General features: G+C 41.1%; 1 protein-coding gene across 8 annotated transcripts in view; it reads right to left on the bottom strand.

The window, feature by feature from the left end:
• The window catches only part of PALM2AKAP2 (PALM2 and AKAP2 fusion), a 538,968-nt gene that overhangs the window by 291,261 nt on the left and 234,651 nt on the right, over window positions 1–13,056 (bottom strand). For all 8 annotated transcript variants that reach the window (XM_031654861.1, XM_021927808.2, XM_031654859.1 and 5 more), the window contains one exon: window positions 6,109–6,189. In XM_031654861.1, the coding sequence (XP_031510721.1) occupies window positions 6,109–6,189 (81 nt within the window). The remainder of the gene's footprint in view (window positions 1–6,108; window positions 6,190–13,056) is intronic.

The following is a 13,056-nucleotide window of genomic DNA, read 5'->3' as shown; positions in this document are numbered from 1 at the left end:
TTTTTTACTTGCACATTCTGGCTTTGATGTCATACTTAGATAAGACTTCCTTACCCTCACTATAAAAATATTCGCCTGTGATTCCTTTGTGTACTTTCATGATTTTACTTTTTACTCTCGATCTTTCATTCATTTGTAATCTGGCTGAAGCTGATATTGGCTATTCTAGTGGATGATGGTTGGAATATGGCTAAATTCAATTTTCTTTTCTTTTCTTTTTATTTTTATTTTTTATTTGAGATGGAGTCTCATTGTGTCACCCAGGCTGGAGTGTAGTGCCGTGATCTCGACTCACTGCAACCTCCACCTCCCAGGTTCAAGCGATTCTCCTGCCTCAGCCTCCCAAGTAGCCCAGCTAATTTTTGTATTTTTAGTAGAGATGGGGTTTCACCATGTTGGCCAGGCTGGTCTCGAACTCCTGACCTCAGATCATCTGCCTCATCTTGGCCTCCTAAGGTGTTGAGATTACAGACATGAGCCACTGCGCCTGGCCTAAATTCAGTTTTCTAACAGAAGATGGGTTAAACTCAGCGTGAGGCAACAGCTGTGTTTGTGTTTTCAGACATTCATCTGTGTCCTGTCCCTCTTCCCCTTCCCCTATCCTTCCTACTCTTTTCTTCCTCTTTCTGACTCCCAGTAAATAAGATCTTAGTTAGGTTTTGAGATTTTGCTATATGCTTCAGTCCACACAGGGAGAAGCCAACCCAAGACTTCTGATAGAAGAAATCAGGTTTTAACTTCCATTCAAGCTCTGTGTATGGAAATAAGGGAGGAGATCTAAAGTTACTTTACACTGTGTACCATGCCTATCTGTTCAATATTTTAAAATTTGAAATAAGCCTTTCACACATCCCAGTAACAAGGAAAAGTCTAAAATTAGTGCTAAGTCTTCAAAACCGGGAAAGACACTGTAATATCTTTGTAGCAAGTCTTCTGATACCTTCAGGCTCTTCAGCAAATGACCTTAGTGGGTTGACAATAAATATTTCACAGGGTCACAATTCAGCCTTTCATCTTTTTTCATCCAGCTTTCTTGGAAGAAAAGGTTGTGGTCTTCAAAATATAATGACAATTTTTATAGCTTGGATTAGAAGACAACTCTAGAGAGGGTTCCCTGCTCATGAATAAGTAATTCAAAGGCAGTTTATGTATTGAAGATGTGGTATTAGCAATTTGATTCTGACAGGGCCAACTCTGTCAGGCAAACCTTTGTAAATATGACAGTCTCCAAGGAATTCATGTTGCAGTAGGTACTGAGTACCTACTCTGTGCCAGGGCTTTGAACAGACCAATAAAATAGACGAATCTCTGGCAATTCAACCAAGGGACAGAAGGAAATATTAAATTCATTCTGCTCTCATATGATATAGTAACTGATTTATTTTTTAAAAGTCCATATCATCACAAGTCTCATTATAAAAACAATAAAAATAAATAATTGTTTCTATGAAATAAAAACCCAGGACAATTTTTCAAAAGAATAGTGATAGTTCTTGTCTTATGAAATATTACAATATATTAAAAAGCTATAGGGATTAAATGAGAACAATACCGGCACAGGAATGGGCAGATTAATGGAATAAAAAGAATCCATAAATGGTGGACTCAAATGTAAGTCTGAAATATGTAAGTGATAAAGAAGACATTTAAATCAGTGAGGGAAAGGATGAATTAATCAATAAATCACGTTGAGACAAGCAGCTCAGCATCAGTAAAAAGTAAAGTTATATTCCTACTGCATAACTCATCTGTAAATAAATTCTAGATGAATTAATGCTATTGAAGTATAAGAAACATCATAACTAACAGTTTGAGATGGAGACATTCTTTTCAAGGATGACATCAAAGTCAGTTATCCTAAAGTAAAAGAATGTTCTATGGGATTTTATAAAAATTATAAATTTTTGTATGGGAATTAAAAAGAACCCACATAAAAAAGAGGTAAAGGTTAATGTTATTTCAATACTAATGTTATATAATTTCATTTTACCCACAGGTTGGTGAGCCCTGTGAACGATGGTTACATATCTTAATCTACAGAAATACATTGGGGAAAAAAGTATAGAAGGATATACCTCTGTATGGGTTCTATCTGAATGGTAAGTATACAGTACATATGTTTTTTCTTTATATTTTCCTGTACTTTTTAATTTAGTTTTTGCAATGATTACACATTCTTTCCTTTTATAATCATCAAAAATACTATAGCTATAAAGATTGCTTACTAGTTCTACTTGTAATGCTTAGAAATTATTATGCCACACTACATATAGCTAAGGATGCTTTAAAAAATAAATCTGAGGTTAATTTGGCCTGGAGTTCAAAGTGTCTTGAGGTTTCCTAATCACTGGGATGTAGCAGCTAGTATTTTGCCATTTTATACTTTGGTCTTTTATTGTATTATAGAATTTGCTCAAAGTCCATATACAAAGTGATGTTATTCCATTTTGTAGAGTTGCTCACTATATGCTCCTAAATATTGCAATGAGTAAGTCTTCTAAAAATATTTATGAATGCCAAAACTACTATCTTGCATATTATTTATTTGCTTTGACCAGGGACAAGTGAATCTGTCTAAATAATTCATCTCATTGCATGAGAATAAGGGTCCACAGGCTATTTGATAATTCCCACATGTGAGAATTATATCTTAAGACATAGAATATGAGAATTATATAAAGAATATGAAAGTTATATCTTATAAACATGACAACTAACTCTAATGCAGTAAGAATATTTTTTTCTAGAGATTTTGCAAATTAGTGAAATAAATATTGATTACTGACATATTTCCTAATATCTCTACTTCAAGGAACTTCAATAATCACAGTGCATGTCTCCACATGATCTGAATTTTCTGGAGGCCATAACAATATATTTAGAGTAAGAGAGACAGCAATGATAGTAACTGGCATCTCACTAGATGAATTACTCCAAAGGAAACACTTCTTTCAAAGAGAACAGTGGCCTGGAAAGAGCTCAGTCTTTGAAAGCAGACAGCCCAGGAGTTTCTCTCAGGCTCCCTCACTTATAGTCTCTATGGTCTTGGGCAAATCACTTGACCTCATGAGTTTGTTCCCATACCTATAAGACAAAGACAGTAATAACTGTCTTGTGGTCATTACTGAGGGCATGTGTTTAAAGTACCAGGCACATGTTAGGCACTCAAAAAAATGGTGACTGTTACTGACGGTGGCTAACAGGCTACTAGCAGAAAGCTGGCTGACTCCTTGGAGAGGCTCACAGAGGAGAAAATACAACCTCCGCGAATGTACTTCCATTCAGGGGTGAGGCCACGAGACTGCAAACTGGATGATTACAGGGAAAAAGTCTCATGCTATTCAAGTTCAGTCACCAGTTTATTGATTTAAAGTGAAATATATGCCTTCCTAGTGCCTAAAGTGATCATATCTTTCAGTCAGGCAACCCCTTCCTTATATCAAAATAACTGAATAATTATAGGGAGGATGAATTCAGAACAAAGAGAGGTAAGGTCCTGAGGGAAGTTTCACCGGGGCCTCACTGTGGCCTGAGGACCCTCCTCACCTTACCACTGACCCCACCTCACCAGCATACAGAAATTCAGGACCTCCCAAAGCTGGGGGTCTTTCTGCATGTAGTACCAGACAACTACTGCCACCTTTGGAACCTCTGAGCTTTTCTTTTTCAGTATTCAAGGCAAATAACTCACCCTCATTCTGTCCACACAAGCCTTTCCCAGAGAGAGGCATACAATGCCCTGACCTCCACTTAGTAAGTTACCATCACCTCCAGTCCTCCCTACCTCACCCACCTCCTGCTCTGCAATAGCAAGGTTGCCATGGTGCAAGTGTCAGGTGATTCCTCAGATAACCAATCTCATCAACTGTGCAAGAATTTTACCAAGATAACCATAAAGAACTAGCTGATTCCCTTGTTTCCAAGTCCTTGAGAAAAACCTCACTGCTTCCCCATACAAGACCAAGTTAATTTTTACTGTTGTTTCTGTTGATTGGATGGATGGATGGATGGATGGGCGGACGGAAAGATGGATGAACAGATGCATAGATGAAAAATGAGTATGTAATCCCAGCACTTTGGGAGGCTGAGGCAGGCAGATCACGAGGTCAGGAGATCGAGACCATCCTGGCTAACATGGTGAAACCCCGTCTCTACTAAAAATAAAAAATAAAAAAAAATTAGGCGGGCATGGTGGCAGGCGCCTGTAGTCCCAGCTACTCGGGAGGCTGAGGTGGGAGAATGGCATGAACACAGGAGGCAGAGCTCACAGTGAGCCGAGATCACGCCACTGCACTCCAGCCCAAGTGACAGAGCGAGACTCCGTCTCAAACAAGCAAACAAACAAAAATGAATAGATGTAAAATGAACAGAATATACTAATACTGCACTGGACATCCGCAATAAATGAGCCCTTGGTATCTTATTTGGCATCCAGGATCATGAGAAGGGAGACCAAAAAAAAAAAAAAATCTCTTGATGTTTTGACATATGTTTATTCCCTGACTGGATTCAGGGAATACAAAAGCAAAGGACTACATTGAGCTTAAAGTGAGGCTGTCTAGCCAAAAGCAGCCTCTTTTTTTTTCATTCAGTCCTCTTATTTAAAAGTTCACCTTTAACCAGGAATTCACTGAGGTTTTAGTACATGTTGGTCTCTTACAAGTACCGTACTGGATGGACTATACCCTGAGCCAGAGACCTAGCTCTGTCCAGATTGACCTTGAACAATTCACTCAGTTCTATTAGGTGTCTTTAAGGCCCCCTCTCTGTGAGAAGAGGATACTAATTTTAGCCCTCCATCCTCCCTCAGGAGCCTTGTGGGGAAACAGCAACAGCACAGGGGATACAGTGTGAGCTCCTACAAAGAAAGATCTGTCAATGAATTTATATGATGAAACAGAGAGAAACAGGCAATATCCTCGGTATCATGCTGCTTTTCTTCCTTTTAAGCACATTTCTCTGGTTAAGGTTAATGGCAAAAACTGATAAACATGCTAAGCAGATATAGGTCATGCTGCTATTTTCAATCAGTAACTCGCTTGCTGATGGCTCTCATTTTGGGAATTCATTTAGCACAATCCTGTTTTCTAGAAAAGGATAGGAAAAGTAGCCATAAAGGTTTATCTTGTTGAAAAAAATCCAAATAATTCATACTGGGCATCACCCCGAAAGTCAGCACCACCTTCCCACCCAGCCCTCTGAGCAATGCAGCTCTGTGCAGGCAACGGCACAGCAACATGAGGTAAGCAGGAGAAGGTTTTCCTACCAAAAAGCCCAGGAGCAGTCAAAGGCAAGCAGCAACTCCCGGCTGGCCATCGGAATGTGGTCACATTATTCTCTGAACATGTGAAAAGCAACATTCTGCAACCAGTGGGGTCCCTGTGACAGTGACAGAGCTTTCTCCTGAGCTGTAATCAATTACGATGCTTAAGTGCATTATGTTTTAAAGAAAAAATAAATAGCTCTTGTGTGCTGTCTCCCTTTCTCTCTCTCTCTTTTTAGATGGTACCATGGAGACCCGTCTGAGTCAAATCATTTCAAAGCCATCTTTGACCAACTGCTTGCTCTCACAGAACACTTTCAAAATTGTTAAAGTAGAAGTAAAATAAATGAATAATCTGAAATACACAGTGTTGTTGTTTTATCAGATTACATTGTTTAATCTCCCTTTTCTCCATATCAAGAAAGGAAACACTAATATTTTTAAGTGAGAAAAAGGACATTCTGTGAAATATATCTTTTGGGGTCTCTGAGCAAACACACCCAGCACCTATGCATGGGAGAAACAATCCTGAAACGCTGCCTCACCCACCCTGTGGAGTATTCTCATCCAATTTCTATATATAGCCACCACACTTCACATGCACAAACCCTCCACCCCATCCACATGCACACTGTAATCTTATGCTTGCAGAAATTGGAATGCTGTAATAATGCCCTAAATTTGAGAAATTCACAAGAAAAGCCAAGAGATGGTTTCCTGATTGAATGAGAAAGGCTGGTTTGGTTGGCGGCAGTGCCTTCACGGCAGGGCAGGCACTGCCCAGCTCTCCGGAGTGTGATCTGCATGTCTAATAATGGAATAGGTTCCTGGGATCAGCCGCTTACCTTGGAATGCTGCAGCAGAAGTATCTGCTCGTCAAGCTGTTGTCGCTTGCCTTCTATTTCAGTCTGCCTCTTTCTTTTTTCCTTGAAAATAAAGAGAGAGAGGCTGTAAGAGTGGGTGGGTGTTGGCTCCAGAAATTTTAAGGCAGAAAGCAGCAGCAGCAGCAGCACACATCTGTATAGATACTTCCAGAGACACTGGGCACACACGCAGTGTCACCTGCCCCACCGTCTCTGGGTGTGTTGCAAGCAGCAGCATTCTCCTAACATGTCTGCTGTAGGCTCGAAGAGTGGGAGAAATTCTCCTCACTCAGCCAGGCTGCAAGAATTTAATCCAAAAGAAAAGGCGGTTTCTACACACACACACACACACACACACACACACACACACACAGAACCATGTTCTGTGCAGTGTTAATTTGGACACAAAGAATAAAAATGTCTCAATCCAAAAGACAGAGGTTCTTAAAACTGCAAATACCATAGAATCAAATAGTGGGAAATTCTGGGTGAGATTTATTTGATCAAAATCATAGACATAAATAAGCAGACATTGTTTCAAATTTTGTAGGACAAATCACCCAGTTGGACATACCAAACCATGCAAATGAAATGGGTGACCTTTGCTGCCACTAGCCTTGGGGTAGCATTTCATGTGGGTGGGGCAGCTGAGGTTATGGTAAATATGAAGTCTGGAATCTGTCTGTCTGAGTCCAACTCCCAGCTCTACCATTCACTACCTGTCTGACTTCTGACAAGTTCTTCTACCTCCCTGGGTCTTGGTCTTCTTGTACGTAAAGTGGACATAATAACTGCACACAAACCACTTGGTTGTGGAGTGGATTAAATGAGAGGATATAATGTAAAAGGCCTAAAACAATACCTGGCACAGAGTAAGTGCTCAATCAATGTTATTTGCTCTTAGTCTTATTGTCGTAAGTTTACTTATAGGTAATGCCTGGAAGCTGGTTGTAAAGGGATATATTTTCCTTGCATTTCCACTACAACCTTTCCATTACAGTGTACCCTTCATATTTTTCTTCTCTATACTTCTCCAATGCAGACAATAAACATCACATGAATGTGATTCATGAGAACAGAAAGGTCTGCTCTCATGATAGTTTCCTTGTTAATGTTCTGTTTCCAAAGTGTACAGGAGTGGTTTGCTGAGACATTTATTATACTGGAGCATTTTCATTTACTCACATATGCAGGGAGAAACTTGTTAGACAAGACATAATGGCATTTGACAATACAAGAGCCAAATCCTGGGGACAACAACAATGCGGAAGCCTGGCTGCTGTGCTTAGTGTTAATGGAAGCTTTCATTTTATGTAGTTGCTATGTTTCCGGGGCTATGATTGTACCATTGCTATTCAAATCAATGTAATAATAATGTTTGTTACAACCAAGGTTTTCTGTGCAATGCCCAGACCTTACAAAATATTAGCTCATAATCTTAAGCCACTAGAATATAATATCTAAATCAGGGATATAATCCCCCTGACAAAGTAAGACGCATGAATATTTTAGAAACATAGTACCATTTACCAAAGAACTCCAATCAATGGTGCATAATTGATGTTACTTAATCCCAGAGTGTGTGTAAGACCATATAACATATGACAGTAGATGGGAAAAGTGAGGCACAGTGGGAACAGCCCACCTATCCAGCATCTCAGAGAGAGCACATGATAAAGCTAGGGCTTCCAGGACCATCTGCTATCTCTACATTCCAGAATCTCTTAAGAGTAGATTTACAGGACTTTGTCAGTCATTCCCACTGGTTATCAAGATATGTAGTTGTCCTACGTTTAAATACAGAACCAAGATGTATGTCATAGATATGAGAGGCTGATGACTCAAGATTTCCACAAATATTAATTGAGTGTCATGTGCTCTCATTACGTGTCTTGTCATTTCCAAATCATTCCCAGGCTTTCCCACAGCCGTGACTTTGTTCCATCAGAAAGTCCTCACTCCAGAGTTGCCCATCATCATGTTGGTGAACCATTCTCTGAGCAGAAGAAACCTTACCAGGCAGTACGGGAAGTAGACTTTTACATGCTCAAGCAGCAGGCTCATTGGTGATCGCTGTAACTGACATGGTCATGAAGGATGTAGAGTTCAAGTTAGTTCTTTAAGAATGGGTAGGATTTAGGGCCGGGCACACAGTGGCTCACACCTGTAATCCCAGCACTTTGGGAGGCTGAGGCGGGTGGATCACCTGAGGTCACGAGTTTGAGACTAGCCTGGTCAACATGGCGAAACCCCGTCCCTACCAAAATTATAAAAATTAGCTGGGCGTGGTGGTGCATGCCTGTAATCCCAGATACTTGGGAGGCTACGGCAGGAGAATCACTTGAACCTGGGAGGTGGAGGTTGCCATGAGCCAAGATCATGCCACTGTACTCCAGCCTGGGTGACAGAGTAAGACTCTGCCTCAAAAAAAAAAAAAAAAAAAAGAGAGAGAGAATGAGTAGGATTTAGGTAGCTACAAATGGGCAATACATTCCAGGCAAAAGGAACTAGGTGAACAAGGGTAGAAATGTACTGCATATTCCAGGGACAATGAGGGGGAAAATCTAACTGGGTGCAGGGCTTGCCTTTAGGAACAGAGATCAATGACTCAAAAGATTGACTAGGACTATACCATGGAGGGCCATGAATACCAGGCCAAGAAGTTTAGATTTTATTGCATGGACAATGCAATGTCATTGCAGGGTTCTAAGCTACAGAATGATACGGTGAAATGGCATTTTAGGAACATTAATCTGGCATTCATGTATAAGGCAGATTAATAGGAGCTGATACACTTTTCCTGTAAAACAAAAGTAAATATTTTAGATTTTGTGGGACATACGGTCTCTGTTGCAACTACTGAATGCTACCATTGTAGTTCAAAAGCAGTCCTGGACAATATTTAAATGAATGAGTGTGGCTGTGTTCTAATAAAACTTTATTTGCAAACATAGGTAGTGGGCCAGATTTGGCCCACGGGTCCTAGTTTGCTGACCTCTGGATTCAAATATCATTTAAGTGCCTTAAGAGGATGTTCCATTCACCTGGTTGTGCAGTGAGGATGGATGAACTAACAAGCCTCCTAGCTTAGAGTTGTACCAATCAGAATGGAAAGAGAAGGACAAATGCAAGAAACAGAATTGATGAGACTCAAGACTAATAGGATCTGGGGGGTGAGGCAAAGCAGTGTTTTGGCTTTGAGTCACATGGACCAGAAGAGTGCTGGTGCAGGAAGGGGTAACAGTGGGAAAGCAGTAAGGCTGGGCCCATTTATGCTATAGTCATATATTTCCCCTGAGGAAACTCCTTATTGGGTTAGAATTTGGAACTGAACAGTTGTTAGCACATACAACCAGGCAGCGGCATTAGCATGTTTACATCCGCGTTCTGACTGATGACCCTGGACCTGGGCCCATGACAAGGACCCACTGTGCATCTATAGCTATTGCAGGATTCTTTGACTAGTTGAGCTCCCTTTCACAGTGATTTGCCCACGCTGGAGTGCAATGGCACGGCCTCAGCTCACTGCAACCTCTGCTTCCTGAGTTCAAGCAATTGTCCTGTCTCAGCCTCCCGAGTAGCTGGGACTACAGGTGCATGCCACCACGCTCAGCTAATATTTGTATTTTTAGTAGAGATAGGGTTTTGCCATGTTGGCCAGGCTGGTCTCAAATTCCTGACCTCAGGTGATCCGCCCACCTCAGTCTCCCACTGAGCCACCGGCTCGGTGTGAGCCACCGAACCCAGCCCACAGTGATGGTCTTAAAGTCACTTCTAGGTGGAAAAGACGCAACCAGCCTATGCTCAGAATTAGATATGAGTCAAATGACAAGTTTGCATAGGACACCATTAAGGAACTCACTTGCAGTTTCTGACGCTTGTTTGATGGCTGAGGTCTGAGCTGTGCTCCTCCCCTGGCTAGCCCACTGGTTTCCAGATTTCTCCTTCCCTTAACCAGGACAAAACCAGTAACTCTTGGGTCCTTCATTCTCATCAACTCTACAACTCTACCTCTCCTTTGAGCTGCAGATCCCTATACCGAACTGCCAACTATTCATGGTCACTCCCCCAAACTCAAACACATGCAGTCACCATCTCAAGCAATCCCCCACCCTCTACCTTCATGTCTGTTCCTTCTTCTATATGTTTCATCTCAGCAAATGACACTACTCAAGTCAGAAATCTAAGTCATCCTAGACACTTACTTTCTTGAAAGACCAAGTCATGTTGATTCTGCCGGCCAGTTTCCACATCTTTTGCTTCCCCACTATAACCTTGAGTATTGCCTTAACACTCCTTCCTCTATCTCCTACCTGGACATGGAGACTATTCCATATTAGCATCTTTAGCACACTACAGAACTTACATCCAGCTGGCTTACTGTAGTGGTTTCCTTATTAGTCTCCCTACACCCATTCTTGGCTTCTCCAACTCAATCTCCACACTGCTGCTAGAGTGATATTCTAAAACAGAAATCTGACCACCTCCGACCCTTGCCTAAAACCAAGAATGTCTCCCTATTGCCTACAGTGCAAAGAGCAGGTTCCCTAGCATGGCCAATGAGGCTCCTGTCTATCTCACAGCTTCATCTCAAGCCATGGCCCCCTACCATGATCCAACCTCAAAGACTACTTTCAGTCTCCTGATCTTCCAGGCTGGTTCATGTCCTCTTAGTTTTGCTTCCTCTAACAATAATAGATGTCCGTTGCTGCTTCATTTGACAAAAAACAATTCATCTATGATGGCACAGTTTAAATATCCATGAAGCTTTAGTGAACATCTGTCAATTTTGATCCGCCTAGTCTTCTTTCCTTTGGGGAAACACATTTACCCTCACTGTAAATGGCTCTGGTGGAAATGCCAGTCATGGTTAGCTCATTCCTGCCACCAGGACTTGCATGTGAGCCAGGTTAGGCCAATCATGCTAACCTTGTTTCTTTGCAATAGCTATTGATCCAAGGGATGACTGAGTGAACTGAGAAACACCAGTTAGAGACATTTCTAGGGACAGACACATGGATACCAGGAGAGAAGAAAAAAAAAATACCACTAGGATTAAGCTGAGATGATGTACTTCTGAGTAGCAATTTTTCCAAGTCACATAAAATAAATGCATCCACATTGAAGAAAATAAAGTCAACATGCAGAGGGAGGCAGAGTTGAAAGAGAAAAAACAGGTCCTACTACATTGTTTGAGTCCCAGATCTAGTCATGTATGACGCCAGAACCATCCCTGGGCTTCCTAAATTACATACACTAAAAAATCTCCCTTTTTCTTAAGCTAGTTTGAGTGATGTTTCTACCACTTACAACTCAAAGAGTACTGACAAATACAGAATATTTTTCTGTTCCCTCCAAATAGATTGCATCACTCCCTCCTTTCTCTCCCCTCCCCACAGGCTGTGGATTTTCCTACATTAGACCTCAAGCACTGTAGCACTTTATATACTTAACTACTTACACATCTCTGTCTAACATAAACTATGGGCTCCTTGAGGACAAGGATCTTGGCTGACACATTCCTAAAGCCTAGAACACTGCATGATGAATACATGTAATACATGCTTACTGAGTATCTCTGAATATACTATCCTCTTTTTTCTCTCTTCTACTTGTGTTCCTGTTTGTCCATGTCCCTCATTCAAATGAATTACGAATTTGTACTCATGACTTCAATAGAAGCAAAATACGTTATTAAAAACACATTGGCCATCAGTCCATAAGACCAGAAGTGTCCTAATGCTAAAGACATTAATCCACACAAAATAAATTACTGTTGCTATGCATATGAGGAAAGAGTTGAAAAGGCTAATTCTGGGAAAGAATCATGGAAAGCTTATTCTGGGGAGAAAGGCTGGAGGAAGTGGAAATTCCAGGGAAAAGCATTATGAGCTGACAGTAGCAACCATTTGGGGCAGTGTGCCTCAAGAGACATCTGGAATGACGTGATCTCAATGCATTAGAAAGATTTCCAGATTCCTCCACTATCTGGGAAGCCTAAAAAGCCACTTTCATTTGCTCTCTATAAATTATATATTTTCCTGGCAAGTATCTTCTGGAAGAGTTATAACATGATGAACACATAAACTATTGTTAAAGAGTACCCATAGAGAATGAAGCACACTCTCTTCAATAAATACGATGAGAAGACAGATACGATCAGTACCCGCCATTAGGAAAGCCTATTTCCACCTTTTTGCTCCTTGAGACTCCTTTTCTCCTGCTGACTGTGCTTCACCTGGAGCACTAGGGGGTGCCAGGCTGTGACTGCGGACAAGGTGGGTGTCCCAACTGAGTGTGTGAGAAACAGGGAGACAGGGAAAGAGGCTAAGCAGGGAAGGTAGTCAGAAGCAGTAATAGGGTGTTTCCTTTCCTCCACTGAACTCCTGTTCTGACTTGCACTGATAGCTAGCACCCCAGGGCACAGCAGTGGGAAGGGAGCAGAAGACCTACTCAAGGCCCTGTTGCCATCATGATATCACAGAATTTAGACAAGAGGAGGGTAAAGAAAATACATTAAATTGCAAACATTGCAATCTTTATTCTTTCTGTTGATAGATGAAGATAATTCAGCTTTGACTTCCTTCCATGTGAGCTAAAGGGAATCTTGTGCCCCTGCCCCAAACCTTTCAAGTGACTTTTTGCCAGCGGGTTCCTAGGCTTTTGCAATGAAGAATCAGAGAAAGAGGTAAAGTACTGAAAAACTGTGAGAAACAGACTGTTTTATATAGTTGCACTTGGAATGGGAATGGGTGGGGGATGCTATTTAGAAGGAAAAATGATCGAGAAAAGGAAAGAAGAGATGAAGAAGTAAAGCACTGAAAGGGGTCAGAGATAGTTTAAAGTTCAACAGTTTAAAATGAAAAGGCTGAGATATTAAGGCCAGGGAATCAGGAAAAGAGAATCTTGAGATATTTTACTGTGGCTTAT

This window comes from Papio anubis, chromosome 13 (genome assembly GCF_008728515.1).
Source record: "Papio anubis isolate 15944 chromosome 13, Panubis1.0, whole genome shotgun sequence".
Lineage (NCBI taxonomy): Eukaryota > Metazoa > Chordata > Mammalia > Primates > Cercopithecidae > Papio > Papio anubis.
The sequence above is the reverse complement of the archived record's forward strand: the minus strand, read 5'-3'. Positions and strand labels throughout refer to the sequence as shown.